The sequence below is a fragment of the Solanum verrucosum genome, unplaced genomic scaffold (assembly GCF_900185275.1).
Source record: "Solanum verrucosum unplaced genomic scaffold, falcon-dt-bn FXZP01000229.1, whole genome shotgun sequence".
In the NCBI taxonomy this organism is placed as follows: Eukaryota; Viridiplantae; Streptophyta; class Magnoliopsida; order Solanales; family Solanaceae; genus Solanum; species Solanum verrucosum.
In genome coordinates, this window is record NW_026020011.1 from 4,095,116 (window position 1) to 4,122,866 (window position 27,751).

The 27,751-nt window shown below is 29.3% G+C and overlaps 3 protein-coding genes across 4 annotated transcripts in view; 2 read left to right on the forward strand and 1 right to left on the reverse strand.

Annotated features, from left to right (window-relative positions):
• Positions 1–27,751, reverse strand: part of LOC125819887 (probable rhamnogalacturonate lyase B) — a 425,441-nt gene that overhangs the window by 188,488 nt on the left and 209,202 nt on the right. The window lies entirely within an intron of this gene.
• On the forward strand, positions 7,740–10,711 carry LOC125819885 (probable xyloglucan glycosyltransferase 12). The gene is given in 6 exon segments (XM_049499288.1): positions 7,740–8,701; positions 9,060–9,368; positions 9,496–9,786; positions 9,868–9,981; positions 10,086–10,272; positions 10,275–10,711. Coding segments are annotated over 6 exon segments (2,064 nt in total). The 5' UTR covers positions 7,740–7,975.
• Positions 23,254–26,936, forward strand: LOC125820348 (serine carboxypeptidase-like 11). Its single transcript, XM_049499785.1, has 14 exons — positions 23,254–23,375; positions 24,403–24,548; positions 24,643–24,719; positions 24,787–24,909; positions 25,031–25,133; positions 25,219–25,256; positions 25,346–25,444; positions 25,535–25,621; positions 25,716–25,865; positions 26,090–26,161; positions 26,265–26,395; positions 26,480–26,593; positions 26,689–26,734; positions 26,853–26,936. The coding sequence occupies exons 1-14, from the start codon at positions 23,254–23,256 to the stop codon at positions 26,934–26,936; spliced, it is 1,392 nt and encodes a 463-aa protein (XP_049355742.1).

A 27,751-nucleotide genomic window follows, 5' to 3' on the forward strand; every position in this document is an offset into this window, starting at 1 on the left:
GTATCTAAGTTTATTTAGTCAAATAGAGGGCGTTTTTAAGGCGGTCAAAAATTGGGAGATGAAACTAATAATATGTCAAATTTGAATGTTTTCAATACTTCTCTTAATATTTAATGATAATCCAGATAAAAAAAACTTGCATACATGATAATTTAGATATGAAACTCAAAAAATGAAATATTTTAGTATATTGTCGAATCTTTACTCTATTTATTTTTATATTTTTTATAGTATGGTTTACGTGGTGAGAGGGTAGATTTTGCGGGCCCGACGGAAGTGCCACGTGGATTTAATGGATGAACATACCGACTTAACTGTCATTGTCGCGTTTTGATTTTGATTGGTGTACGTAACTTTAAGTAAAGGAAATACACATATTGGAATTTTGTACATATTTATTGTTCACGTGGATTTGTTTTATATTTAAAGCATTTATTTTAGACTTTAATATTTGTACAATTTAATAATATGCATTATTTAGTCTAAACTTTGATTCAGTGTATATTCAACTTTTTTCACTTTTCTTTTTTCATATATAATTATTATTTTAATATGGTTTGAATGGGTGGATTTGTTGTCAATAAATTTAAGAATAAGAATACTTTTTGGAATTGAAATTTAGGCGGTTAATCAATTGAGTTAAATTTATTGTCCCATTTGTATTGTTTTAACTTTTAACCTATGTTTTAAATGTCTTTTATATCTTTTCTCTCGTGTGGTCTTTATCTCTTCTCTTTTTTTTTTTATACATATTTTTTAAATAAAAGAAATTAAAGAGCATTTATATTTTTCTTTATGTTGCCTTTATTTACTGTCAGCACGTATATAAGAGTCACGTATCATTTTATTTGTTGCATCTTAAGGGTGTCTGTTAAGTAAATACTAAACAGGTAAAAATGAGAGAAGAAAGTAAAAAAAGTATTTTTTGTATATATTTTTTTCAAAAAGAGTGTAAAAGAAAATATGACAACAAATATGAAACGACGCCAACAATATAGTTATATATAACTTGATGCAATTCTCTTTTTAAGGTCTCAATGTTCTCGTGGAATTTACTACATCAATATCACCTTAGGTTGTATGTGATATATAGATAGCAATAACATTTGATTAGTATGAAGAATTTTGGATTTCGAATAACTCTATGGTTCTAAAAAATGTGAGGAACACTTTTTATTTTATCTATTATATGTTTAATATGCAACGTTAAGAGTGTCTAAAAAATAGTATTAAGTTTAATTGAGATCAAAATGAAAAGTGATAACAACTTGAAGAGGCCGTTTATGCATTTGGTCTAGATTTATATGTTAAATTAAATAAATAGTGTAGTTTCTTTACTACTAGTAAAATTTCATAAATTTAACATTTTTTTAATATTTAGAACCTGTAATATGAGACTGTTTTTTTTCTTAACAAGATATTTCGAGTTTGAGTTCTAGTTACCAAACAATTCTTAATGGGAGCGTTTCTTCTATATGAAATCATATGCAGTGCGAATCTAAAATAGTTGGATTTCAATGTGGATACTGAACACTGATAAAACCAAAAAAAGAACATGAGATCATCATAGAAAAATTGAAAAAGAAAAAAAGATGCCTAAGAGAAGACGTAAATTCTTGCAAAGCTATTACATCCTCAAAATGTGAAGGTCGAAGGGAATATATCTATCCACATAGTGAAACTAATGGTGAACATTTGATGGTCCACTTTCTTAGATACGTAGTGTGTTTATTAGAGGAATATTTATCAAAATAAAGATTAAAAAAACGATGATATCAATTTGATATTTTTATATTATCGCTATAAAGAAGAGTTTTGGGATTATTTCTTTTTATAAAAAATGGGATCAAAATTTAATAAATTTCAAACTTTTCCATATTTGTTGCAATGAGTATTTGAGTGTTTTTGCTTGAATCGTATAAGATGAAAGTCTCATATAGTACTGTTCTAAGAGGGAGAGTTTCACCTAACTCTCGTAATAAAGTATATGATTGGTTTGAAGAATGTTAGTAGTCTAAAGTTAAAAATGAATCGGAGACTTTAAATTTTTTATTTTTTATTTTTTTTAAGTAGAATATATCAAAATGCTATTTAATTTTGTGATTTTAAACATGTCACGTAAAAAATTAAAAATTAAAAATTGACAAAATAAATAACTATTTTTTTTCAAACAGACAAAGTTAAAAATTAAAATTAAAATTGTATAAAATATATTTTTTTAAAGAAAACGTATAATAATTTTATTATTGCTAAAAAAATGATGCCCCTCAAATTTAGAGGTCTAATGAAGGTGCCTTATTTTCTAAGGCTTAGAACCGACCCTGTGTTTATCTTGTAACCGGCCAAGAATATAACACAATCCTATGTGGGCCATGTTATTCGAGGTGACTCGAATATTATCGATTATTTATTAATAGGAAAATTATGTCGGATATAAATTATCTTATTTGTATATTGATTATTGACAAACGAAATATTTCAATGAAGTTCTGATCATTTTTAAATTCTTGATCCACTTTCATATCTTATATTAATTAGTCATGTGAGTGCATGCATGCATTTATAATATCTTATATTTATTATATAATAAATCATGAAAAGAAAGATCAACTTGTTAGTTCTTAATTAATAAGTAATTAATATCGATAGTGTTATGTGGTGTTTATATTATCGTGTCAACCACGAGTTTAGTCCAACTAATTTAAGACTAAAGCATAGTCAATTAATTGCTTGAATTATTGCTAGTATTAGCTAGCATGCCTTTATTTGGAAATACTCTTTATATCCACAAAAAAGGTCTTCATATATATTGTAAGATATCTGATTTAGTCAAGTCTTAATATAAAATATGAATATTGAATATTGAGTAATTATTTTTCATATATTTAATATAAATTATAGTAAAAAATTTAGAATTTCTCCATCTTTAATTAAGGATTTTGAATTTGAGTCCTTTGAAATGAAAATCCGGAAGTGTCTCCCCAAAAATTGGGCCCCAACAATACACAAAATTTAATTTAATCGAATAATATTGGTACTGATTAGATGTGTCAAATAAGTGGATTAGACTGAAAATGCGGGTTATAACCCAACTCGTCCGATTCTTCTTAAAGTTTAATTGCTTTAGTATATTTACTTTTATAAATTATAAAATTATTATTTTTCTTTATTATGACTATATGTGATATGTCAAATATGATTAGACTGAAAAGGTTGAACAAATAATAGACGAATGTTTCCCCTTCCCCCAAACTTGAATGGATAGAACTTGATTTTAACGCCCCTAGTATTAATAAATCGAGTGGAAAACATTTCCCGCATCATACAAACCTAAGTAAGGATATGAGACCCCAATCCGTAGCACACAAAAAAATCGTAAAAATATAATATAAATGTCATTTAAAACGAGACTCTTGATTAAAGACGCTAAATCATCATCTACCGAACTAGTTGTGAGCTACTTTTGCCAAACTTTCTACTTTAATACGTAATTTATTGCAAGACAAGACATTGATAAGGACCTCCTAATTGAGTGGCTGTAATTATCAAGGCATATTAGAAAATGAAATATATATTGCCAGCTAGGAAACAAAGTTGATATTTATTATGGCATTTAATTAAAATCATGGTGTGGAAATATAGAGATTTTTTTAAAAAGAAGCAAAAAGAAACATCTTTTGTCCACTTATACATAACTACTCCAAATATACTTAATTTTCAAAATATTTTGTCTCTTTGTCAACCATGAAAAATAGTACAATTCCAATTCAACAATTTAATTAGTTTTTCTCTTTGTTTGATTGAAACAATTGAGTTTTTTTTGTTCTTATGTTCACATCATGGAGAAAATAGTTGCCACATGTTTTGGGTTTGGCAATTTTGAATGTTTGCAACATTTATGTTTCATCTGACAAGTGGCGGTTGATCGAAGACCTCTATCGTTAATTATTATTCAGTAGATAGATTAAAAATTTGAGTCACGCGAAAAAATAAATGAAAATAATATTGATATAAAATCCTCCTGAAGTGGGGTGTGGTGGGGAAAATATTTATGTTTCATTTAAGTGTTGAAATTAAATATGAACTCATCCAAAAAATTTATGAAGATTATGGCAATATCTTGCAATATATATGTTCATGTCTGTGTCTCACTACGACTTATGATGTAGTATAACTAAGTGATTGGTTTAATGATAGTGATAACATTAATTTTAGTTTGAATGTATCGGTGAGATCTTAAATTTGTTAGTAAATTTTATTTATATGCTTGAACTATGACATGTTTAAATTAAGCACATGAACACATGATAAAGTGTTTCTAGTCGATATTTTCGGCTGAAAATTAAAATTTCGTATGTATTCTCGAACGTCTATTAAATAAGATATAAGTTAATCACATAGAATATATCTCATCCTTCGAATTATATATACACATCAATATCAATTGAAACAAGCGTAACGTTTTACTACTTGTTAAAGCTAAACACCTTATACAAAGCACCAAGCCACAGGCTGCAGAAAGAACAACAACAGTAATCATTTAATATATTTTTAATTGACTTAGCTTCTTTAAAATTTTAAAATCTCTCTTTTTAAGTTGGAGATAACGATATCACGGCAGAGAGAAGACCGCGGCTAAGAACATGGAGAAGAGATGATGAATGTTATGGTTGAAATAAATTAATTTATATGGTGATAGTTTTAGTCTATAATCTTAACTTTTAACTTAATATTAATTTATTTAAATTTACCACGGCGAAATTATTTTTCCACGTGGAGTGTCGTGTGGAAGAACTTTTAGATAAAAGAGAGTGTACACACATCATTAGAAACTAATCAATATGTTTTGCTAACTATTGAGTGATAGTTTAAATAGGAAACTCACAAACTCAATAATTCCGATACGTAAAAGAACTCAAAATATTTACAGAGAGTAAATGCATCATTCAAATTATGAAGGGGTTTGAGAAGATCACACACAATGCCACAGTCATCCCTCCACCAATTAATGGATATTAGAGATTTTTATAATTCGCTATTGAAATTCTACTTAGTAGTTATTATTGGAAATTTGGGGATTTTATAAAGGGAAATTGTTAATTACTTAGATTTTAATCAATAATAAAGACATACTGGATTATAGTTTTTAAATATCGAAACTTAAGCGATAGAATGTTTTACTAGGTAAAATTGATAGAATCTATAAGTCTTCTACAATCTCTCTGTCAAATTAAGAAAATAGCACCTTAAATTTATGCTGGCACTTGAGTGTCGAATTAATTTGTTCATTCATTAAAATCTTTAAGTTATCTATCCTCTTTCTCGAGTTCAAGCTATTAGATGGAGGTTGGTAGCTCCAAAACCTTGTTAATGATGTTTTTTTCTTCTAATTTTAACCTCTTTTGTCAAGCAAGTCAGAATACGAGTGAGTTCTTAATGTTTGCAAACCATTAAAAAAAAAATTACGAAAGAACCTTAATACACAATAATCAGGTATAAGAACCTACTCCAGCAATCTTAAATTATCTGTCGTGAAATACTTATCTTAAATTATTTATCGTTTTAAAAGTTTAAGGATAATTTTTTTCTCTTCATTTTATCCTCCATAGTAATTGTTCTTAACACTACAATACCTCAATTATGGGGTGATGTTTTATTTGTCTAAATAACAATAAAGGGTAAAATGGTTAAAACCTTCTCCTAAGTCAAAAGTTAATCCCTCGGTGTCAAAATACTTGTCATTCTATTTTGTCTAAATAACAATAAAGGGTAAAATGGTTAAAATCTTCTCCAAAGTAAAAAGTTATTCCTTCGGTATCAAAATACTTGTCATTCTATTAAAATTATGTCTGAAAATCCTTGCTATTACATAAAAAGACAAAATTAATTATTTTTTCTCATTTTATCCTTTATAATACTTAATTGTTTTGAAAACTATAAAAACCTCAATTATTACACTTAAATAGAGTAAACATTCAATGTAGAGAGATTAGATCTTACGACAAATAAAAATAAAATAGACAAATACACCTAATTATCGTTTTCTACAAAGAGGGTATAAGTGAAAAAACATGACATCTACTTTGAGTTAAATGAGCAATAAAATTTACGCATTTTCAATTCTCTATTATTGACATTAATAATAGTACTTCTTCCATTCTTCTTTACTTGTTCATAGAGTATTTAACTTGCCACCCCATCTAAGAAGTAATAAATAAAAATATAATTTTACCATATCACCCTTTGAATTAATAAATTGAGTATTTTAAGAAATACATTAATATTGAAGAAATGATCATAAGTATTAAGAATAAAGATAAATAAAAAATTATGTGATAAATTATCTGTTGATTTTTTAAATTAGACAAATAAAAATAAATATTTATTTTTTCTCTTTTTAATATAGTAGACACGTATAGATGGACGTAAGGAGAACCAAGGGCAATTTTGTCATTAGCCATTTAATGATTGCCATAAATAAAAGTCAACAGACAAAAAATCTTTTACCTTAAAAAAGGAACTAAAACATATTTTATCTTTTTGTATATCTTTGCCAAATTAATGCAAAACGTTTGATGATAATTAATACTCCGATAGGATAATTAATTTATCCAATCATCTACCACACTTATTTTTTATTTTCTTGTGTGCAATAAGAACGAAACCACATGAATACGTAATCATATACTATTTTCTCTGACCTTTTTTAGTTGTTGTAATTTTTTTAAAAGTTAAACGTTATGAATTTGACTAATATTTTAAGATGTATTTTTTCATCGTATTGATGATATGAAAAATGTTATAATCTATAGTACTTTCTGTATAGTTTTTGAATATCTAAATTTTATTTTAAAATATCGAACTAATGTAATTTAATTTAACTTTGAAAATTAGTTAAATTAACTCTCAAAAATCAAAACAGGACAACTAAAAAGAAAGACGGAGGGAGGGAGTATTAATTATTTGTTTCAATTTAATATCGTTTATTAATGTTTATCAACTTCCATGCATATATATATTTGGTTGATAGCTAAAATAACCTCTTTCAAAAAACAGAAAAAAAAACTGGATTTTTCTTACCTTAATCCATCAAAACAAAAGGAAGAAACTATTGAAATTACATTCTTTAAATTTCTTCTTTTTTTGTTTCCAAAATTTATCCTATAAATTTTATTTTGTTTTGTCTATTTTCATCTTCTTGAAAATCAAAATTTCAAGAAAAACGTGATGGGCGTTTAATTTCTTGTTTTTGATTTTGATTTTCCATTCTTTTTTCTAAGATTGACAAATCAAAATCAAAGACGTGTTACCATAATAACAATACTTTTTCAGGATTTCGTTCATCAAGTTCTTGTTTGATCTGTCGTTGTTACAACCCCACAATATTCATCTTTTTTGGCATTTGTTTTGCCAAGAATTCTATATTTTTGTCGTATTGTATTCATTTTTTATCTTAAATCATCATAAAGTTTCAATCTTTAGCACATTTTAGGCCAAGATTCATCAAGTTCTTGTTTGATCTGTCGTTGTTAGAACACCACAATATTCGTCTTTTTGGCATTTGTTTTGCCAAGAACTCTGTATTTTCGTCGTATTTTATTCATTCTTGAGCTAAAATCATCATAAAGTTTCAATCTTTAGCACATTTTAGGCCAAGATTCATCAAGTTCTTGTTTGATCTGTCGTTGTTAGAATGCCACAATAATCGTCTTTTTTGGCATTTGTTTTGCTTATGTGTTCATTTTTGAGCTAAAATCATCATAAAGTTTCAATCTTTAGCACTTTTTAGGCCAATATTCATCAAGTTCTTGTTTGATCTGTCGTTGTTAGAACACCACAATATTCGTCTTTTTTGGCATTTGTTTTGCCAAGAACTCTTGTCTTTTCATCATTTTGAGCTAAAATCGACGTAAAGTTTCAATCTTTTTCACATTTTTGTCCAAGATTTCCAAAAGGGTGTTCACCAAAATCATCAATGGCACCACCCTTTACCTGGTGGGGTGGTAAAGAGACCCAAAGGGGTACCCCTGTAGTAGTAAAAATGGAGAATCCAAATAACTGGTCTATGGTTGAGCTAGAAACTCCATCAGAGGATGATAGTTTCTTGTTAACAAAAGGTGAAAAGGTGAAAAACAAGAATGCAAAACAACTAACATGGGTTCTTCTTCTCAAAGCACATAAAGCAGCAGGTTGTTTAACTTCTATTGCCTCTGCATTGTTCAGTTTTGGTTCCGTTATCCGTCGTCGTGTAGCCACTGGAAAAACAGATTCTTCCACAAGCAATAGTTGGTTCTATTCTTGTATAAAGGTGTTCGTTTGGTTTTCTTTAATCTTATTAGGTTTTGAAATAGCTGCATATTATAAAGGTTGGCACTTTAATACTTATGATCTTCATATTCAGCATTTGTATACATTGGCAAATCCATTAGCTGTGAAGGGTGTTTTTGATTTGCTTTATTCCATATGGGTTGTGGTTAGGGTGGAGTATTTTGCTCCCATTCTTCGATCATTGGCAAATGTGTGTATTGTACTCTTCTTTATCCAGAGTTTGGATAGATTGATTTTGTGTTTGGGTTGTTTATGGATCCGTATATGGAAGATTAAGCCGGTTTTGAAAGATGGTCCGGTGGATCTTGAAGATGGCGATGGTGGTTACTATCCTATGGTTCTTGTTCAAATCCCCATGTGTAATGAAAAAGAGGTAATTTGTTTTGTTCTTTAAAGATACTATAGTCTTTTTCATCTGTTTTGAGTCGAGGGTCTGTTGGAAACAGTCTGTTTACCTTTTCAAGGAAGAGGTAAGGTTTGCGTACACGCTACCCTCCATTTGTTGTTGTTGTTGTATTCTTTAAGAATTTATTGATTTTCCGAATGTTGTCAATTCATTGAGTAGTGGAATGAAAGGGGTCTAAATGGAGTGAAATGGATATTGAGGATTCATGTAGCGAACCTTAATATAGTATGGATTGGAGCGTAGTTGTTGTTTCGTTGTGTTAAGTCTTGTTTTATATGTTTATTGTTTGTCTGAAAATTGAGTGTTGGTTGGCAATTGGTATCAGGTGTATCAGCAAGCTATTGCAGCTATGTCTAGTTTGGAGTGGCCTAAATCGAAATTGTTGATTCAAATTCTTGATGATTCTGACGATTCCACGACTCAGATGTTGATCAAAGAGGAGGTACATAAATGGCAGAAGGATGGTGTAAACATTGTATATCGTCATAGGGTGATTCGAGAGGGTTACAAAGCTGGCAATCTTAAGTCAGCCATGAATTGCAGCTATGTCAAAGACTACGAATTTGTTGCCATTTTCGATGCTGATTTTCAACCATCACCTGATTTTCTTAAGAGAACTGTTCCTTACTTCAAGGTATTCAACACCCTCCACCCTTGATCATCCCCTTATCATAATCTTCGTTTCTTGTATATGGTTCGCGTATAGAATATGATCATGTAGTTTGTTTTATTAATTATCGCCTTTCGATTTTGAACTGTAGGATAATGAGGATATAGGGTTGGTTCAAGCAAGATGGTCCTTTGTAAACAAGGAAGAAAATCTTTTAACAAGACTGCAGCACATTAATTTAACCTTTCATTTTGAAGTCGAACAGCAGGTGAACGGTATCTTTCTGAATTTCTTTGGATTTAACGGGACTGCTGGAGTATGGAGGATTAAGGCATTGGAAGGTTCTGGTGGTTGGTTGGAGAGAACAACAGTTGAGGATATGGACATTGCTGTTCGAGCACATCTCCACGGATGGAAATTCATCTTTCTTAATGATGTCGAGGTACTTTTGCTCACTCGTTTCTAACTTCTCACAAGTAAATGTTTCTTTAGAACGTAAAAGACTTTCTTGGATCATTTTCAGTGCCAGTGTGAGGTACCAGAATCATACGAAGCGTATAGGAAGCAGCAACATAGATGGCATTCAGGGCCAATGCAGTTGTTCCGTCTTTGTTTTCCTGCCATCGTTGAATCAAATGTATATAGCTCAATTCACTTATAGAATATCCATCTATGATCTATCTATGTATGATAATTCGCGTATTGTCTGACATATTATGCTTTCGAATTTGGTTAATGCAGATAAGCATTTGGAAGAAAGGCAACTTGATATTTCTTTTCTTCCTTCTAAGGAAACTGATACTTCCATTTTACTCTTTCACTTTGTTCTGTATAATCCTCCCTATGACCATGTTCGTTCCCGAGGCTACACTCCCTACGTGGGTTGTCTCTTACATCCCCGCCACAATGTCATTTCTCAATATACTTCCGTCCCTAAATCCTTCCCTTTCATCGTACCATATCTCTTATTCGAGAACACAATGTCTGTGACAAAGTTCAATGCCATGATCTCAGGCCTCTTCCAACTTGGAAGTTCTTATGAATGGATAGTAACCAAGAAATCAGGACGTTCATCCGAGGGTGATCTTTCCTTATTGGTTGATGAAAAACCAAAACATCAAAGAGGTACTTCAGAGCCTAATTTAGGAGACTTGAAGGAGGAAATTAAGCAAAAAGCACGAAAGTCTTCGTGGAAGAAAAAGCACAACAGAATCTATACAAAAGAATTGGCTTTAGCTTTCTTGTTATTGACAGCTGCAGTTAGGAGCCTACTGTCAGCTCAAGGGATCCACTTTTACTTCTTGCTGTTTCAAGGGATATCATTCCTTCTCGTGGGGCTAGACTTGATCGGTGAACAGGTTGACTAGTCGAAGAATATCAATAGGCTTCATGGGGATATACTATCTCAGGACTCAGCTCAACTGTCAAATCAAAGACAGGATAATGCTGAGCCTGGCATTAGCGCGATATGTAAATTTTGAAAAACTGAGGAAACTCTGGAGAGATGATGGCTCTATTGCCTCTCCTCCGAACGTTAAGCCTCTCCCAAACACCAAGATCATCAAGATGTGTTGGAACAAATAGTAGAAAAACGCGTAACAATATATATATATATATTTGAATACAGAAAACCATCAAGAATGATGATAATATTCCCCCTTTATGTCCTGTTTTACATTTGGATTCTTTTGTTCTTTTTAGTACATTGTTTTGTAAGTTGTAGAAAGTTAAAACACCATAGCAGCATACATCTTTTTTCTTCTACACAACAATAGTAATTGTAGCAAAAACTTATATGTCTTGTAAATAAAGGATTGTTGTACATTTTCACAGAAAACTTTGTGTCTTTTGTATCTATCATGTAGCAAAAGAGCCAATTCTGTTTCTTGATAACATGTCATGAACCACACTTGCTGCCTTAACTTGACAGATCTATTATTTATGTAAGCAGTATAATTTCGGTATGCTTCCCTGTGCATATAGTTTTTCAACATTAACTTGACAGATCTAAACTTCTTAGCTTTTCTATCGATATAAGTCATGAGAGATACTCGCCTATTATAGAAACGTCGGTAAAACATGTCGAATTTAGGTTCCCCAAAGAGAACATGAGTACGATTTTCTTGTCACTCCAATGATCATTATTTTTTTAATTTATAGAAAGGATTTTTTCCTTTAATAAGTCTTAAACAATATGAATCTGAATTAACATGACCTCAAAGCCGATGCTAAATATGAGTATTCTGATATAGTTATTTATTGTCACTACCTCCCTGGACAGAGTAATTTGCACTCTTCCTACCTTCTTTGTTGTGTTAGCCGTTTCTCAGGCTCCCTCTCCAAAATGAGAAACTAAAAATATCTCTTCCAAATGTATATCAACAACAATAACTACTCTTGACCACTCATTTTAATTGAATAAAAAGTTATTTTCGATTAACACCCATTATCTTAAGTTTTGAATCGAACGCTTCGAAATAGATTATTTTTATAGTGGCATTTATTTAAAGTATATATGTAACTACTTTGGCTGCTGAGCAGTGAGCATGAGAACCGTTATGACTTCTGTATGTACCTTTTTTATGTTTTTTTTTTTTTTTGGCTTTTCTTCGTGTTTAAACAATAAAATAAACTGGTCAGTTATGAATGTATTTTTAGAATATTATTTTTATAAGCATTCTCTAAATTTAACCTTCAAATAATAGAAATGTACACTTTTTGATTTCTTTGCTTATGAATATTTTACAAATTATTATGATTTTTTTTGTTCTATTACTTAAATAAATATGTGTTATGTTAAGTTTGTATTGTTACTCCATATTAGACTATACATTGTCCAAATATAGTTATTTTTCTAGCTAAGATACAATAAAACTCGCTTTTTAATTAATTAATGCTAAATGTGTTGAGTCATATATCACAAGGTCTAAAATAAATTTTTTATCAAAATAATTGAACGATCACAAGTGCGATTTTCCATATTAATTAATTTTAGTTAGGGATATCAGATGGGAGGGTTGGACTAAATTTATACGGATCAAAATGTGATGAGTTAATAAATGTGACCCACAAAAAGTTATTTGTGTTGAAATAAGTTCAGAAGTGGGCCATAATCCAACTCGTTTAATTTTAACCCTTCCTAGAAGCTTCCACCTTTTTTCTCTCCTTGATGACTCGAATCCATAACCTTAGAGTTGAAGGTAAGGGATGCTTACCATCCGAAAAACCCCTTTTCTAAATATTAATTTTTTGTTTCTTCTTTTATAAGTTTTTAAGTACCTAATTTTTGTAAAATGGATCACCATTTTGATTAGAACATTTAGCCAAATGGATTAATTAATTTAATTGCTCTCTAAGGATTAAAAAAGACACACCAAACTAACAAAAACATATGTAAACATACTAGCCTAATTAACGCCCTAACCTCAAAAGCACAAAACAAGGAAAAAACCCCACCAATTATTTTCCCTTAATTGTGCTCGTCGTGTATTATAAGTTTGTTTAATTTACAAACTAACATATTCACATTTTATATTTATATATGTTTTAACTAATTAATCAATCACGGAAATAATATAATTTTAACTAATTAAAAATACTCTTCATGCATTTATCTAAGTGTTAATTTGTCATTGTTTCTCCTAACTTCTTCTTAGGTCACACGTTTGATCTACTCCTTCTATTGATGTAGACATGAAGAAGAAGAAGAAAAAAAAGAAGGTATATAACTAACGTCGAAGTAATTAGGGGCTCAAGAGGTTCATTTACGTCAGAATTTTCACTAAGGAGGTTTAAAATATAAAGAAGTAATTAAATTAACACACCGAGAAATTAAAGGGGATTCAGTATATAGAGAGTATCTACTATATATATATATAAAATAATTTTAAAAATTTATAAATAATGTAGTTTTTTGTCGAATGGGGTTCAAACGAACCCCTTGGTGAAATTTTGATTTCGTCGATGTCTATTTATATCCTAAGGGCTCGTTTGGTTTGGGAACAAGTTATCACATGATTATTGTTATCCCACCTTCAATGTGGGATAAAATTAACACAACAATTCTAGGATAACTAATCCTGATATAAGTTATCCCGCGATTTTATCCCAACCTACATGAAATAAACTCATCCTATAATTAATCTCGAGATTAGTTATCCCTTATCCTCGTGCCAAACGAGCCTAAGTGTTTGGTTAATCTTTTCCCCCTATTTTCATCATCTTTTTCTGTTAGTAGTTTTAGAGTACCTAACGTTTTTGTAATTTACTCACTTTTTGCCCTTCACGTTTTATGTACTTCTACCAAATGAAATATTTGCGGCGTTTGCCGTTAAAAAGCATAAAGTATATGATTTATGAAGAATCCCTATATATATAAATTCATAACTTATATTATTCATTTCTTCATCAACATATATTAAAAATTATCCCCATAAATTTCATTTTGTTTATTCAAAAACATGAGTCATGTTAATCACAAGGACAAAGTTCAATTCAAAGGAGTTAGTAATAAGGTGACACAAACAAAATTAGAATATGATCATCATATTCAATTTTCATCCCAAAACACAAAGGATTTAGATTTTCATGGCATGAAAGTTCCTCCACCACCATGTGTTTACGAGCATCCGCCGCGGTTGAGGAGTTCATCATCAAGAAGAAGGGGTTTCATCATCAAGAAACAAGATGATGATCCATTTTATATAGCATATAAAGAGTGTACAAAGACTAGTAGTACTTCAAGAAAAGGCAAGTTTTTTGGTGGTTTAAGCAAGGATGATTTTTTTATTGGGATGAAGAAGAAGAAGAAGGATTATATGTCTAGTGTTTTCTCATGCAAACATTCATGTAGTGTGAGAGAAGATAGTGTTGTTATGATCAACTTATCACATATTCCTATGTCAAAATCAATAAGGGAGAAAAGAGGAATTCAGAGTCCTCAAATGATGGCGTGATATACTATAAGACCTTTCTATAACAGTTATTATAACAATTTGTTTTCATTGAAACAATCAAAAAGTATTTGGACAAATGACGTCGTTATACAAAAGGTTGGAGTGTACTTGTCTAATTTTGTCCCCTCTCTATGTACTATGCAAATTGTCTTACATTTTGTTCTAAATGAAGAGAATGACCTTCCTCTTTTTTAATTGAGTACTTATATTTTGCATCATATCTTAGTATAGTATAGTAGATATAGTATATTATAGTATTGTTGATTGAGAAGAGAAAATAATGGAAATTGTCCCTTATTTTATTGATAACAAAAATTGCTGGCCATTCTTTAATAATAATAACACTTTTAATTTTTTTATTTTTGTAATTTATGGGCTTTTTAATTTTGTGATCTAAATATCCCTTTAGAATAAACTGAAAATGTTAGATCATGACCTATAATTTTGCAAGTTATTGCAAATCTTAGATGATAATTTAATATTTTATCTAAAATTGAATAATACAAGAGTGAATATCAAACATATGAGTCTAACGTTATTCGGAAGGATAATTTTTCAAAAATTATATTTAGCAATAAAATTTATCCATAGTTCAATCCAATTATTAGTTGTGTAAATTATTGTAAAATGATGTTCCCTCCATTTCCCATTTATTGTCTTGTATACTAAAATTAGTAGTTTTCCAAATGTTTGTCAATTTAAGAGATCAACAAGAAAATAATTTTTTATTCAATGTTGTCCTAAACATTAATTATTTTAGACTTAAATTAAGAGGAACATAAATAAATTAAAAAAATAATAATAAGAAAAAAAATTGGGGGTAAAGGAAATATAGGAGGGAATTACAATATGAGGAATTGATTAATCCTAATCAACTAGATGAGAGTTCAGATAGCCAACAAATTGGATTACTAAAGTTCTTTGAAATATATTAGTCAAATTATATTTCTAATTAAATTTTATTAAGAATCGTGTAAAATCATATCCTAATAACTAAATAGGAACGGAGGGAAAACGTATTAGATCCATCTCAAATAATTCTGAGATGCAATTCCCAAACATAATGGATCATATAATAAGGTCAACTTTGTATTTTTAATTAGACAAAAAGCATAATTTATTTAAATGAACTTCTTTTCCAGGAGGTGTGGAAAAAAAGTATATGGGAAAAATTAATAAATTTATAAGATTAGCATGCACCAATGCATGTCACTTGCTCATGTAATTAAACTAGTATTAGTATATATAAGAAAGATTTATGAAAGATTTAATCACATTTATCAATTGTTTAAATTATTGCAAAATGATCTTTATTACATTCATCTCAAGAATTCTCACATGCAAGTTCCTAACATAATGGATCAGTAATCAGGTCAACTTTATATTTTTATTTAGGTACTAACCAGAAAGCACAATTTACTCCTCATTAACCCTTCTTAATCAAACATCTATCATCCTAATCTGTTTAAGGGAAAAGGGCTAAATATGCCATCGAACTTTGAAAAAAGGCTCATTTAATTTGTGTTATCCGTTAAAAGTTTAGCTTATCTATGTCATTTCTGATTGAGAAAAGACTCACTAATGCCATTATTTGTTAACTGAAATGTCATAAATGAGCCAAACTTTAATGGATGGCATAGATGAACCTTTTCTCAAAGTTCAATGACATATTTGAGCCTTTTTTCTTTTTAAAAAAAATGTAATTAATGACGTGGCTGAATCATAATTGACCAAGTATAAAAAATGGTTTTGCAAAATCAGAACTATTTTTTGTTAACAAATAATGGCATGGATGGGCCTTATCTCAAACGAAATGACATAGATGGACCAAACTTTTAACGGATGACATAAATGAGCCTTTTCTCAAAGTTCGATGACATATTTGAGTCTTTTTCCATTATTTAAATGCACTTCTTTTTCGAAAGTATATTATTTTTAAAATGGAATGCCAGAAAGAAAAACACGTTGTGAAGAAATAAATAATAATAATAAAAAATATATATACATTATTATATTCCCATGCTAGGGATCAATTTGTTCTTACTAGGGTCTATAAATTAAAGCCTTCGATAAATAATGAGATATACCTACAAGAAAAATTCCTAAAGTGTGAAGTTTTATTTATTTTTCCTTATAACATACATGGCGTTGCTTAAACATGGTTCCATTTTCACTATTCTTTTCGTAGCAACCATTCGTAAGTATTCATTTTTCTTTATTCATTTTCATGATATATATGACGATATTATTTTGAATATGTTATTATTGTGAAAATTTTCAGTAACTATATGTTGGTCATCGAGACAAGTGGTAGCGGTGCGAGAGGTTAATAATGATTTATCAGGACTCGAGAGGAGACTGCTTCCACAACTGCAAATTAATAATTGGGTTACTTGTAATAGGTATTGTAATTCACAATCGGATTGCAGTGATGGTTGGTTTTGTAAAACATGTTTAACACATGCTAAACGACGTTCCTCTGCAAAATGTGGATAATTAAGGTATATATCATAAAGGGAAATTGGTTATTAGTGTCCAAATGCAATAATAAGAATAATAATAATAAGCTATGATTTCATATTTGTATTGATGAAAAATAAAACAAAGTCAAGTGAAAATGACTTAATTTCTATTTAGTATTATAATAAAATTGCAATCATGCAATAATGTATTTTAATTTCTTTCTAGAAATTAAATTACCAGCTTTATTTCCTTTGTATTTCAGTAAGGACACTATTAATGTATATATCCCTTTCGATGTACTTGTTAATCAAAAAGATGTTCAAGACTTGTTACTTTAAATGTGCATATTTTTTATCGATTTGGTTTTCGGTTTAACCAATAAAAAAATGTTTATAAAACAAATATATAACTTGTCTAATAAATTTGACTCGATTGCTCCTAAAATAGAAACAATAGTAACAAACATGTAAAGAACGACACAAGTGTAACACATAGAAGTTGAGAGGAATAAAGTTCTTACTTTAGGTTTTGGCGTTTTGTATAATGTGAAGTTGTGAACTTAAAGTCACTGTGAAGTGTGAATTGAAGGCTAAATGACAAAGACAATATTTATGTACAGGTAAAAATAGTAAATTACTGTACACTTAATGGGTTATCGATCGATTTACCAATAACCCAATATTAAAAACCAATACCGAATCAATAACTCATTTTTTTTCATAAATCATGAACTCAATAACCCAATAGTAATAAATTAATAACACCTTTTTTTAGTTCAATTTATCGATCGATTCGATTTTTCCATACTCCTTACATTAATTGGCCACATTTTGAAGTAGAAAACAGGTGATAGTTGGAACCAATTTAAGTTCTCAAATTGATGGTTGAACTGACAACGTAAGACTTAATTGGACTCGCAATGATTCGATACTATTTACGTTTATTTTTACTTATTCACTATATACTAAGAATAGATAATTCACATCTATTTATCCAATTTGAATTCCCCTGGTTACTTTTATTTATTTACTATATTAAAAATAAATATATACATTTAATTGTTCAATTTGAAAAAAAAATAAATAGAGAAAATTCTTCATTTTATACCTATTTTACCCTTCGAGTACTCCCAATCCATATATATTTACTTGTTCAAAAGCCAAATAAATCAAAATTGCCTTCTTATTTAGTGTCCATGGATTAAGTCCACCAACGTCACCATCCTTGTATTCTAACTTAGCTACTACACTAACCATATTAATAAATTGTGTGGGCCAGATTTTTTAAATCGATTTATTTTTGAAACATAACAATTTATGTTTACGTAATCAATTTTAAAAAATAATATTTTTGTCGATATTAGAGAAGAATTATTCATGTTTGGCGAAATTTTCATAAAGTATTCATGGAGAAAATATATTTTTTCAGATTTTGCTGCTATTGACAAACACTTTTTCCTAAAAAAAAGTTTGATATTAGAGCAATAATTTTGTGTTTGGCGAATCTTTTAAAAAGTGCTTCCGGAGAAAAGTTATTTTGTTTTTAGCTTTTGCTAGTATTCACAAACAATTTTTGTTCTTAAAAAAATTTGATCAGACACATCAACTCTCTAAAATAAATATTTTCTTATAAGCAATTTCAGCTTTCCGTAATCAAACAGATTATAGGTTGTATATATATTCTACCATTCGTGTGATGAATTTTATACCATCATGCATGTGACCTTTAGTTTATTTATTCTAGCAAATAATTTATCCTATTGATAAATAAAATTATAAATTTATATATTTTTTAATTTTTTTTTATCCATAAATAGTATATTATTTATTTCAATGACATGATTACATGATAGTATAAAAAAAACTTAAAATAACAATATATATATAAGGGATAAGGCTAAATTATTCCAAGACTATGACCGAAATCTCAAAAATACACCTTAACTAAACTGACTTATGTAGCATCCAACATCTCTCACGTGCCTCAACGTGGAGTCACAGAGTGTGCCACGTAAGCCAAAAGGTTGATAAAATTACACAAAAAAAATGAGTTCAAGAGGTAATAGACCTTAGTTTAGTTAAAATGTGTCTCTGAAATTTCGATCATAGTTTAAGGCATACTTGTGCGTTTTATCTCTATATATAACTTACTTAAACTCACTTCAAACAACCCCTCACATCACAACAAACAAATTTAAACAATCTCATGATTCATCCTTCTAAGTTTCCTCTTCATAACCATCTCTTCCAATTATTCCAAATAATTGAATTTCCCACAAATTTCTCCTTCTTCATACATATATAATATCTAAATTTCCTCTTCATAACCATCTCTTCCAATTATTCCAAATAATTGAATTTTCCACAAATTTCTCCTTCTTCATACATATATAATATCTAAATTGAATTCCAATTTCCACACACACATACAAAAGGTGAAAAATGAAGAGCAAAGTGAGTAACATGAACAAATTCCTTAGAATTCTTGCATTACCATGGTAGGTTTTAACAAAAGCAAGAGATTGTTACGTGAACAACATGATAAATTTCACAGTGGTGAATCCTCAAACATTGCCTAGGAGTTATAGTACAAGTCATGTTAGCAACTATGAGAGTGAAGATTATAAAGAGTTAGTTAGAGTAGCATCATGTAGAAGAAGCATGAGGGATATTAATTTGGACTTGAATTTTGTGATGCAACAACAAATAAGGCAACAAATGTCATCAAGGAAATTAGTGATGAAAAGGAGTTGTAGTGTGGGAATGGCAAGAATTGATGAATAGAATCCTAATTGTGTTTTAGGAGAAGATGTTATGGTGAATTTGAAGTGTGTGCGGGGAGTATTAGAGGTGAATTCAAGATTTAAATGTGATGAATTTAACTTTTAAGATTTTTTTTGTACTGAACTTATAATTGTAGTTTTGAATAATAAAGTCGATAATATTCAATATTTATATTTGTCTAACGATAATATTTCCAAAGCTTCATTAGTATAAATTTGTGGACATTGAGGGGTGACAAATGATCCCGCAAAAAATAATAAAATCTGGAAGTAATTAGTCTGTTATTTTTTGTATAAGTTTGATTTGTTAACTTTTGGTTGAACTCTTTGTTGACCCGCCTCACCTCGTAAACTCTGCAAATTAAAGTTGGTTTGCCTTTTCTTTCCATGCTTAAAATTGTACTCCTTCCTTCCTTTTTTTTATGGGATTCAGAATACAAAAGTCAAACAACTTAATTTTTGCTATAAACTTGGAAATGAATTCTTCAAGTTTTTTAAAGAAATTTTTATATTTGAAAATTATATAAATAGTACTCTTCTAAGTCAATAATACCCTTTTAGTCTAGTTGCATATTCGTACGCAATAAATAGATTTTTCATGTTGTTGTTAATTTTAGAAAATTAAGAGAGAATTTATTAAATTTTGTTTTTAACCATTATCATTGATGATTAATCATTTCCCAAACTTATATATTGATTGAATTATTAGTAGTTTTCATAGAACTTTTTCCACAACTTATTTATTAATTAGTTTGTCTAGATCAAGGTGGGCTCACTATTTTTTTTTTTTTACTTTTTGAAAAAAACATCACCTGATCATGGTTTAGTTGCTATATGATGTATTGGAGGAAAAGTGATGTTTTCGAAAAATTAGGTATTTTAATTTGAGGGGTTAATTTTATAGATAGTTATTCAATTTTTACTTTATTTTGACTAAAGTCACTAAATTACTTTTTATACTAAAAATATTGTACTTAATTTTAAGTAAATATTACAAGAATTACTAATTACTTTTTATAATTAAAAAGTCACTCAACTTACGATATTCGACTTTCATTTGAATTAAATTATAGGTCACCATCTCACACGCATACAAGGAAGAAAAACAAAGTAGTAATGAGACTAGCACACTTTTTGGAGCTAAACTAGAAGACAATATATATTTATTCGCTTACATCATGTTTTTTTATAATAATTTCACGTAAATATATAATTATAATAATTCACGTAAATATATAAATTATAATAATTGAGTTTTATAATTGAATATTTTATAAATATTAATGAACATTTTAAGATATATTGAATATAAATAAAAATTATTGAATTTTCGTGAATTCATATCTAACGCTTCAACCATCATTGCACAATGAGCATATTAAACCACTTCATGTATGCATTTAACAAGTTAATATATATCTTTTTTCGACCCCCAAAAAAGGTTTTGCTTAAGTATCACAAAAAGTCATTACGAGGAAATAAAAAGGATTTATTATATCTAATACTTAGTTGAAATTAAATGACTTTTTTTGTTACAAAAAATATCATCTAGTGTCGTGTAATTTTTAGGTAAAGTAAAATGATATTTTAAAAGAAAATAGTTTAATGTCTTTATGTGGTGCTTGACTAAAGTTGAGTGATTTTTATAGTATAAAATATAATTTCATTATGCAACTCTTCTACAACATTAAGTCAAATACTAAACTAGAGTCAGATTATCTACTATCACTACTAAAAAATTGCTACTTTCCAATGGAACTTGACTCGATGCTAACATTTTCTGATGATTCCATTAAAAATCTTTTATTGACGAATCAGATTTTGATAGAACATTTATTATAAGTTATCGATTTTGTAATAATGTATGTACTTTGAATTACGTACTCGACTCTTGATTGTTGTGCTCTATCAAGAAAATGGTGACATCAAAATCAGTGGCGGATCCAGGATTTAGAGTTTGTGGGTACCAAATAGACTTATCAATTAAATTAATTTTATATTTGATTAAATTATTCGTCTTTTCGATATATATCATAAATCAATCAATAAAATATAAATAATAAGATATCACACTTTTATTGAGTATTTAATCAAATAAAAGAAAAGTCAAAGAAGTAATTATGTAATTAATTTAATTTAAGTCAATAACAATTATAAAAATAAAATAAAATTGTGCCAGCTGTTTTTCCTTAAAAAAACGTGCTTGGAGCCTTTTTTTTTCTTAAAAAACGTCTGCAGCAAATTTCTCAAAAAAATAGGTACAAATGGGATTCGAACCCGCAACATCATCCTTCTAAAGTTGCCCTCCTACCGTGGCACCACAAGCCAATTTTATTCTCTGGGTGGCATGCTTTATATTTATATAAATATTATATATATATATATATACTTATGTATATATAGAGTTTCCGTCGAAGTTCGGGGGTGGCGTGACACCCCCACAACTCTTCATAGATCCGTTCCTGATCAAAATGGAATAAGATTATTGCAAAAGTTGCATTTTTTTTAGAATGAATCTTCCAAAGTGGTTGAATTAAGTCAAGTAAGGCAACCAAGCGTCAGGAATGCAATTCATAAGTTCAAAAAACACATAATACAAAACTGGTTACTTTTACCACTTTACTATTGAAACATAATAAAAAATAATGCTAAATTAGGAGTGCAATCCATAAATTTAAGATAAAAGTAAATGTCGATCGAAAATTATATTGCCAGTTAGCTCCTAGAATTTTTATAGAGTATTTTCTCACCCTTGTTTAAAATTTTATCAATCATATATATATATGCATACTTTTAAGTGTGGGGTGAGGTACTTCTACTTCCTATAATTATTTTGACGTTATGTGTGACTTTTGCCTGTCAAAATTAAATAGCAAAAAGGGTATGTTTGATATTGAGGAAAATATTTTTAATTAATCATAATATTTTGAAAAATATTATTGTTTCTAGGAAAAATATTTTTTTTAGTTAAAATTGTAAGAACAAATTCCATAAATGGAATACCGTGTTCGTTGTCTATTGTTTGACTTCAGCGAAAATGTTCAAAGCACCATCTTCGTCAATTATCTTGATGTCGGAAGGAAAGAGAACAGGGCCTTACTTACTTAAAAGTCAAAAGAAAAAATGAATACATCATAAATATATTTGAAAATAAGTTGAACAAAAATAACTAAGGAAATAAATATACATGTTAAGGTCTACATATATTGCTCTCTTTAAGGAGATCTAAATTCCGCTGGCCATTGCGGTATAATTTTCACCGGATCAACATTAATCCTAGACTTGTCTTGTTTCCCCATGATATAATAACTCAACAATGTCTGTGACTCAAATAACTCTGAATTAGTTGAAGAGTACGACAAAGCTTCACCAAAAAAAGAACATCTTCCTTCAATATAAACATACTCTCTTTTGGGCGGATCTTCCATTTCATGTTTTCTATGGGGACACTATTTATTATATTTAGTTTCTGTCAGTTTCTCAAGATCGATATACATATATATACATAATTTTTTTCAAAATTAATGGATACACGTGCAACCCCTCATAAACATGTGGATCCACCGTTGGATTAACATGTGCTTTCTTAGCTTTCTTGTGTACCATAGAAAATCTTATCCAAACATGCCACGTGGAGTTTATTATATGGTGTGAATTCATTAAAATCACCTAAAATCCTCAGAACTTAACAATTATTATTTCATCAACAATGTTTCATCTTCTTTTTCTTGTTACTTTGTTTGTACATGTACAAAGTGTTCCTCAGAATAGCTCAATTGTTGAATATCTTCCTGGTTTTGATGGACCTCTTCCTTTTTTTCTTGAGACTGGGTAATTTTCTTCTCTTTAATGTCTCTATAATTATCTATATATACTTTTATGTGTCATTAATATGAAGCTTTAATTTTACCTCTTAATTTCTTGACTAGTATATATAATCTATGTTTTTTCATGTGTCATGTTCAACAGTTTTATAACTACATAAATATTATGATATATATGAGATCATAAGGTTTTAAAAGCTTTAGAGCTTGTTCGAGTTAGCTGATTGTAAATAATGAATAAATTTTAGGAATTGAAAAATATATTAATTTTATTAATAAATATTTATTATTTATTTGAATAAAAGTGACAACTTATAATGAACAATTGATTTGATGTGTTTGGTAGAAGGTGTTGGTGAGCTTTTCTTTTGTTGTTAAAATGACGAAAATACTCTTACAATTTTTATTATCTTTATAAAGAAAAGAAGGAGCGTGAATAGGAGAAAGTTAGGAATTTTGTTTTGAAAAAAAATATTTTGAGAACTGGAAAAAATATCAGATAAAATAATTTTAAAATGTGATCAAACAAATAGTGTTTATAAGCCTTTCAATCGATTTTGACTTATAAGTATTTTTGGTTGGTGACCAAATGCGTAAAAGTGATTTTAAGTCAAATAGTCTTTTCTAATTACACAAAAATATAATGACATTTAATACAGGAAGGTTGAAATGTCTTAATTTAAAAATGTGATCAAACAAATAGCGTTTATAAGCCTTTCAATCGATTTTGACTTATAAGTATTTTGGTTGGTGACCAAATGCGTAAAAGTGATTTTAAGTCAAATAGTCTTTTCTAATTACACAAAAATATAATGACATTTAATACAAGAAGGTTGAAATGTCTTACTTTAGTTTCTTGATACAACTTTATGTTCAATCAAATTACTACCTCATATAAATTAAAACATGAAAATTTCTTTTAGCTTTTGAAGGGCAAGAAATTGGTGAGGTAGTAGTAATAGTATTTTCATAACATAATACCTATATACTAGTCTCAAAAAATTGTTGAAGTGATGAATTTTTGAAATTCTCAGATATATTGGAATTGGTAAATCTGAGGAAGTACAACTATTCTATTACTTTATTAAATCCGAATCCGATCCGAGAAAAGATCCACTCTTGCTATGGATAAGTGGAGGGCCCGGTTGCTCTTCCTTCACAGGGTTGGTGTATGAAGTAGGTAAATATTAAATAGATCAAATTTAATGTATGATAGCATGTTAGTTATATCAGGTTACCGATTGTAATATGTTCATGATACATTTTTTGTTTAGGTCCATTGGATTTTGGTCAAAAGGCATACAATGGTAGCCTACCAATTCTTGTTTCAAGTTCATATTCATGGACCAAGGTAACACAATTTTTTTTATTTTTTCTTCATCGACATATATAATAAATGTTTTCCTTAAATTTGGTAGTTCGCGAGCATACTTTTCTTGGATCAGCCTGTTAATACTGGGTTCTCGTACGCAACAACTTCAGAGGCGTGCAAGTGTACTGATCTACAAGCGTGCGATCACGTCTATGAATTTTTAAGAAAGGTATTTGATAAATTGTACCAAGTTCATGAACTATCTATCTATGGTCATCTCATCATCAGGCTGAAGATGAACCATAAGGAAATGAAGACACTAATAAGTAGCAATCAAATTTATTATGCAGTGGCTTATTAATCATCCAGAATTCATTTTGAACCCTTTCTATGTTTCTGGAGATTCATATTCAGGCATTACAATTCCAGTTATTGTTCAACTAATATCAGATGGTAAGGACCAACGTAACTAATTCTGTACGTAATATGAATGTGTAGTAGCATCACTAACCACAATATTTTCTGTTTGAAAATGCAGGGATTGAAGCAGGAAAAGAGCCATTAATCAACCTTAAGGTTAGTTTTATATTTCTTTCTTTTTCGTTCAAGATATATCAAGCACGGAAGAAAATATTGTTTTAATTCGATGGTAATATCCTTTTAAGGGCTATTCACTTGGAAATCCAAAAACATTTCCCGGAGAAACCAATTACCAAATTCCATTTTGTCATGGTATGGGGCTAATATCCAACGAACTTTATGAGGTTGGTCCATTCCTTATTTCATAATACATTAACTTTGTATCATACAAACACAATGACACAAAAATGATAATTTGGATCTTGTTGTATCAGTCGTTGAACGAGTTTTGCAAAGGCGATTACATAAACATAGATCCTACCAACAAACTATGTGTTGAAAACTTTAAAATGTTCAAGAATGTAAGGTTACATTCCTTTTTGTATTTGTTAACATTTTCGAATTGGTTTTCAAACATAGGTATTACAATAATATTCTTGTAATGCAATTTTATAGCTTGTGAGTGGTATAAATGATCAGCAAGTACTAGAGCCTTTCTGTGGAACAGACTCTGACCAACCACACCAATTGTCTAGTGAAAGAAGGTCTCTTGAAGAGGATTTCATCTTTCAAAAATACGATGACTTCATCTGTCGAGAAAGTCGTGTAAGTCCCTCAAATGTTACTTCAAAGTATGAATATTCAATAACTTCAAATTTTGGAGCCACCTCTAAATACTCGTACACATAATGATCAAGTATATATGCAATAATCAATCTCATTGTATGAAAGAAGCATACGTCCTGTTTTCCTTGACGAGTTACATAAATACAAGGTAATTATATATATATATATATATATATATATACGTATATACTTTCTGATTATAGGTCGCCACGCACAAGCTTTCCACTTATTGGGCAAATGACCCGAGAGTTCAAGAGGCTCTCCATGTTAGAAAGGTATTTCAATTCGTTTTATTTGTATATGTATAGTAAATGATGCTAAGAGCTATATATATGGTTCGAGATATTAAAAGATTTTTTTCCGTTCTTCTTTGATTAGGGAACTATAAAAAGACCATGGCTGAGATGTAGGAATAGTATTGCGTCTACAAGTTACACAATTACTTTCATGAATAGTATACCGTATCATGTAAACCTTAGTTCAAAAGGTTATCGATCACTTATATACAGGTCTAATACTTTCACTCTATGATAATATTTAGCTGAAGTTACTATATATAGTATATACATAACAATTTATTTTTTATTGAACAGTGGTGATCATGACATGGATGTTCCTTTCCAATCGACACAAGCATGGATAAAGTATCTAAATTATTCTATCATTGATGATTGGCGTCCATGGACGATTGATGGACAAGTTGCAGGGTATGATTATTCAAATTTTACTTCCCTAGATTTTCATTCAAATTTGATAAGACTATACAATTGTCATGAAATTCTTATATATCTTTGATTTGTAGTTACACAAGGTCTTTTTCAAATCATATGACATACGCAACAGTAAAGGTAAAAATTTTGTACACTCTCATTTATATATTTATATATCTTGATTCTCAAACTCAATAGTAAAATCGTCTAGTGCTCATATTCTCATATTTCTCAAATGTTTTTTTTTTTCAATTAGGGAGGAGGACACAATGCTGCAGAGGACAAACACAAAGAGAGCTTCCATATGTTTAAAAGATGGATAGCCCAACAACCTTTGTAATCTTTTTACTCCCTCCTCCCTTTTTTATGGGATTCAAAGTACGAAAGTTAAACAACTTAATTTTTGTTATGAACTTGGAAATAAATTCTTCTAGTTTTTAAAGAAATTCTTATATTTGAAAATTATATAAAGAGTACGCTTCTAAGTCAATAATATCCTTTTAGTCTAGTTGCATATTCGTACACAATAAATAGATTTTTCATGTTATTGTTAATTTTAGAACAGGGAAAAGGCATAGATTCACATTTGTTTGTCTCGTATTCTTCATTTGTTTGTCTCGAACATTGAAATTAAACAACAAAAGTTCACGCAATTGGGTAGATTGATGGCTTATATTAGATTTACACAATCTGAATAACTCAAATTCATTTGCAAATACTTAACATCTGACTGTATAAGGAATATTATACTTGTAGAAGCAGCAACTATTAGTTCAAGATGATTAAACAAAATATCTAGCGCTCCAATCCCTCCATTGATTGACAACCATGAGAACTTTTTGAATCTAAACCAATTGTTTATATACGATATTATTTAGCAAAAAGAAAAAAAGCAAGTAAACATAGGAGTAACTAAAACATGCTATAAAGTAGGCACTGGCAAATCATTAGTGTGGATATATTTCTTTAACGACATAAAATGTTGCAATACACGCACATGAATCCTTTTGACACTTCAATGGTCAATCTTCCTTGACAGTTTGGGTAGTTTGATCAGCTTACTAAGTCCAAAATCTGCAACTTTCACGTATCCAGATTCATCCATAATATGTTTGCCATTACACTCAGAAATTAAAAGCTTTCCAGACAAATTGT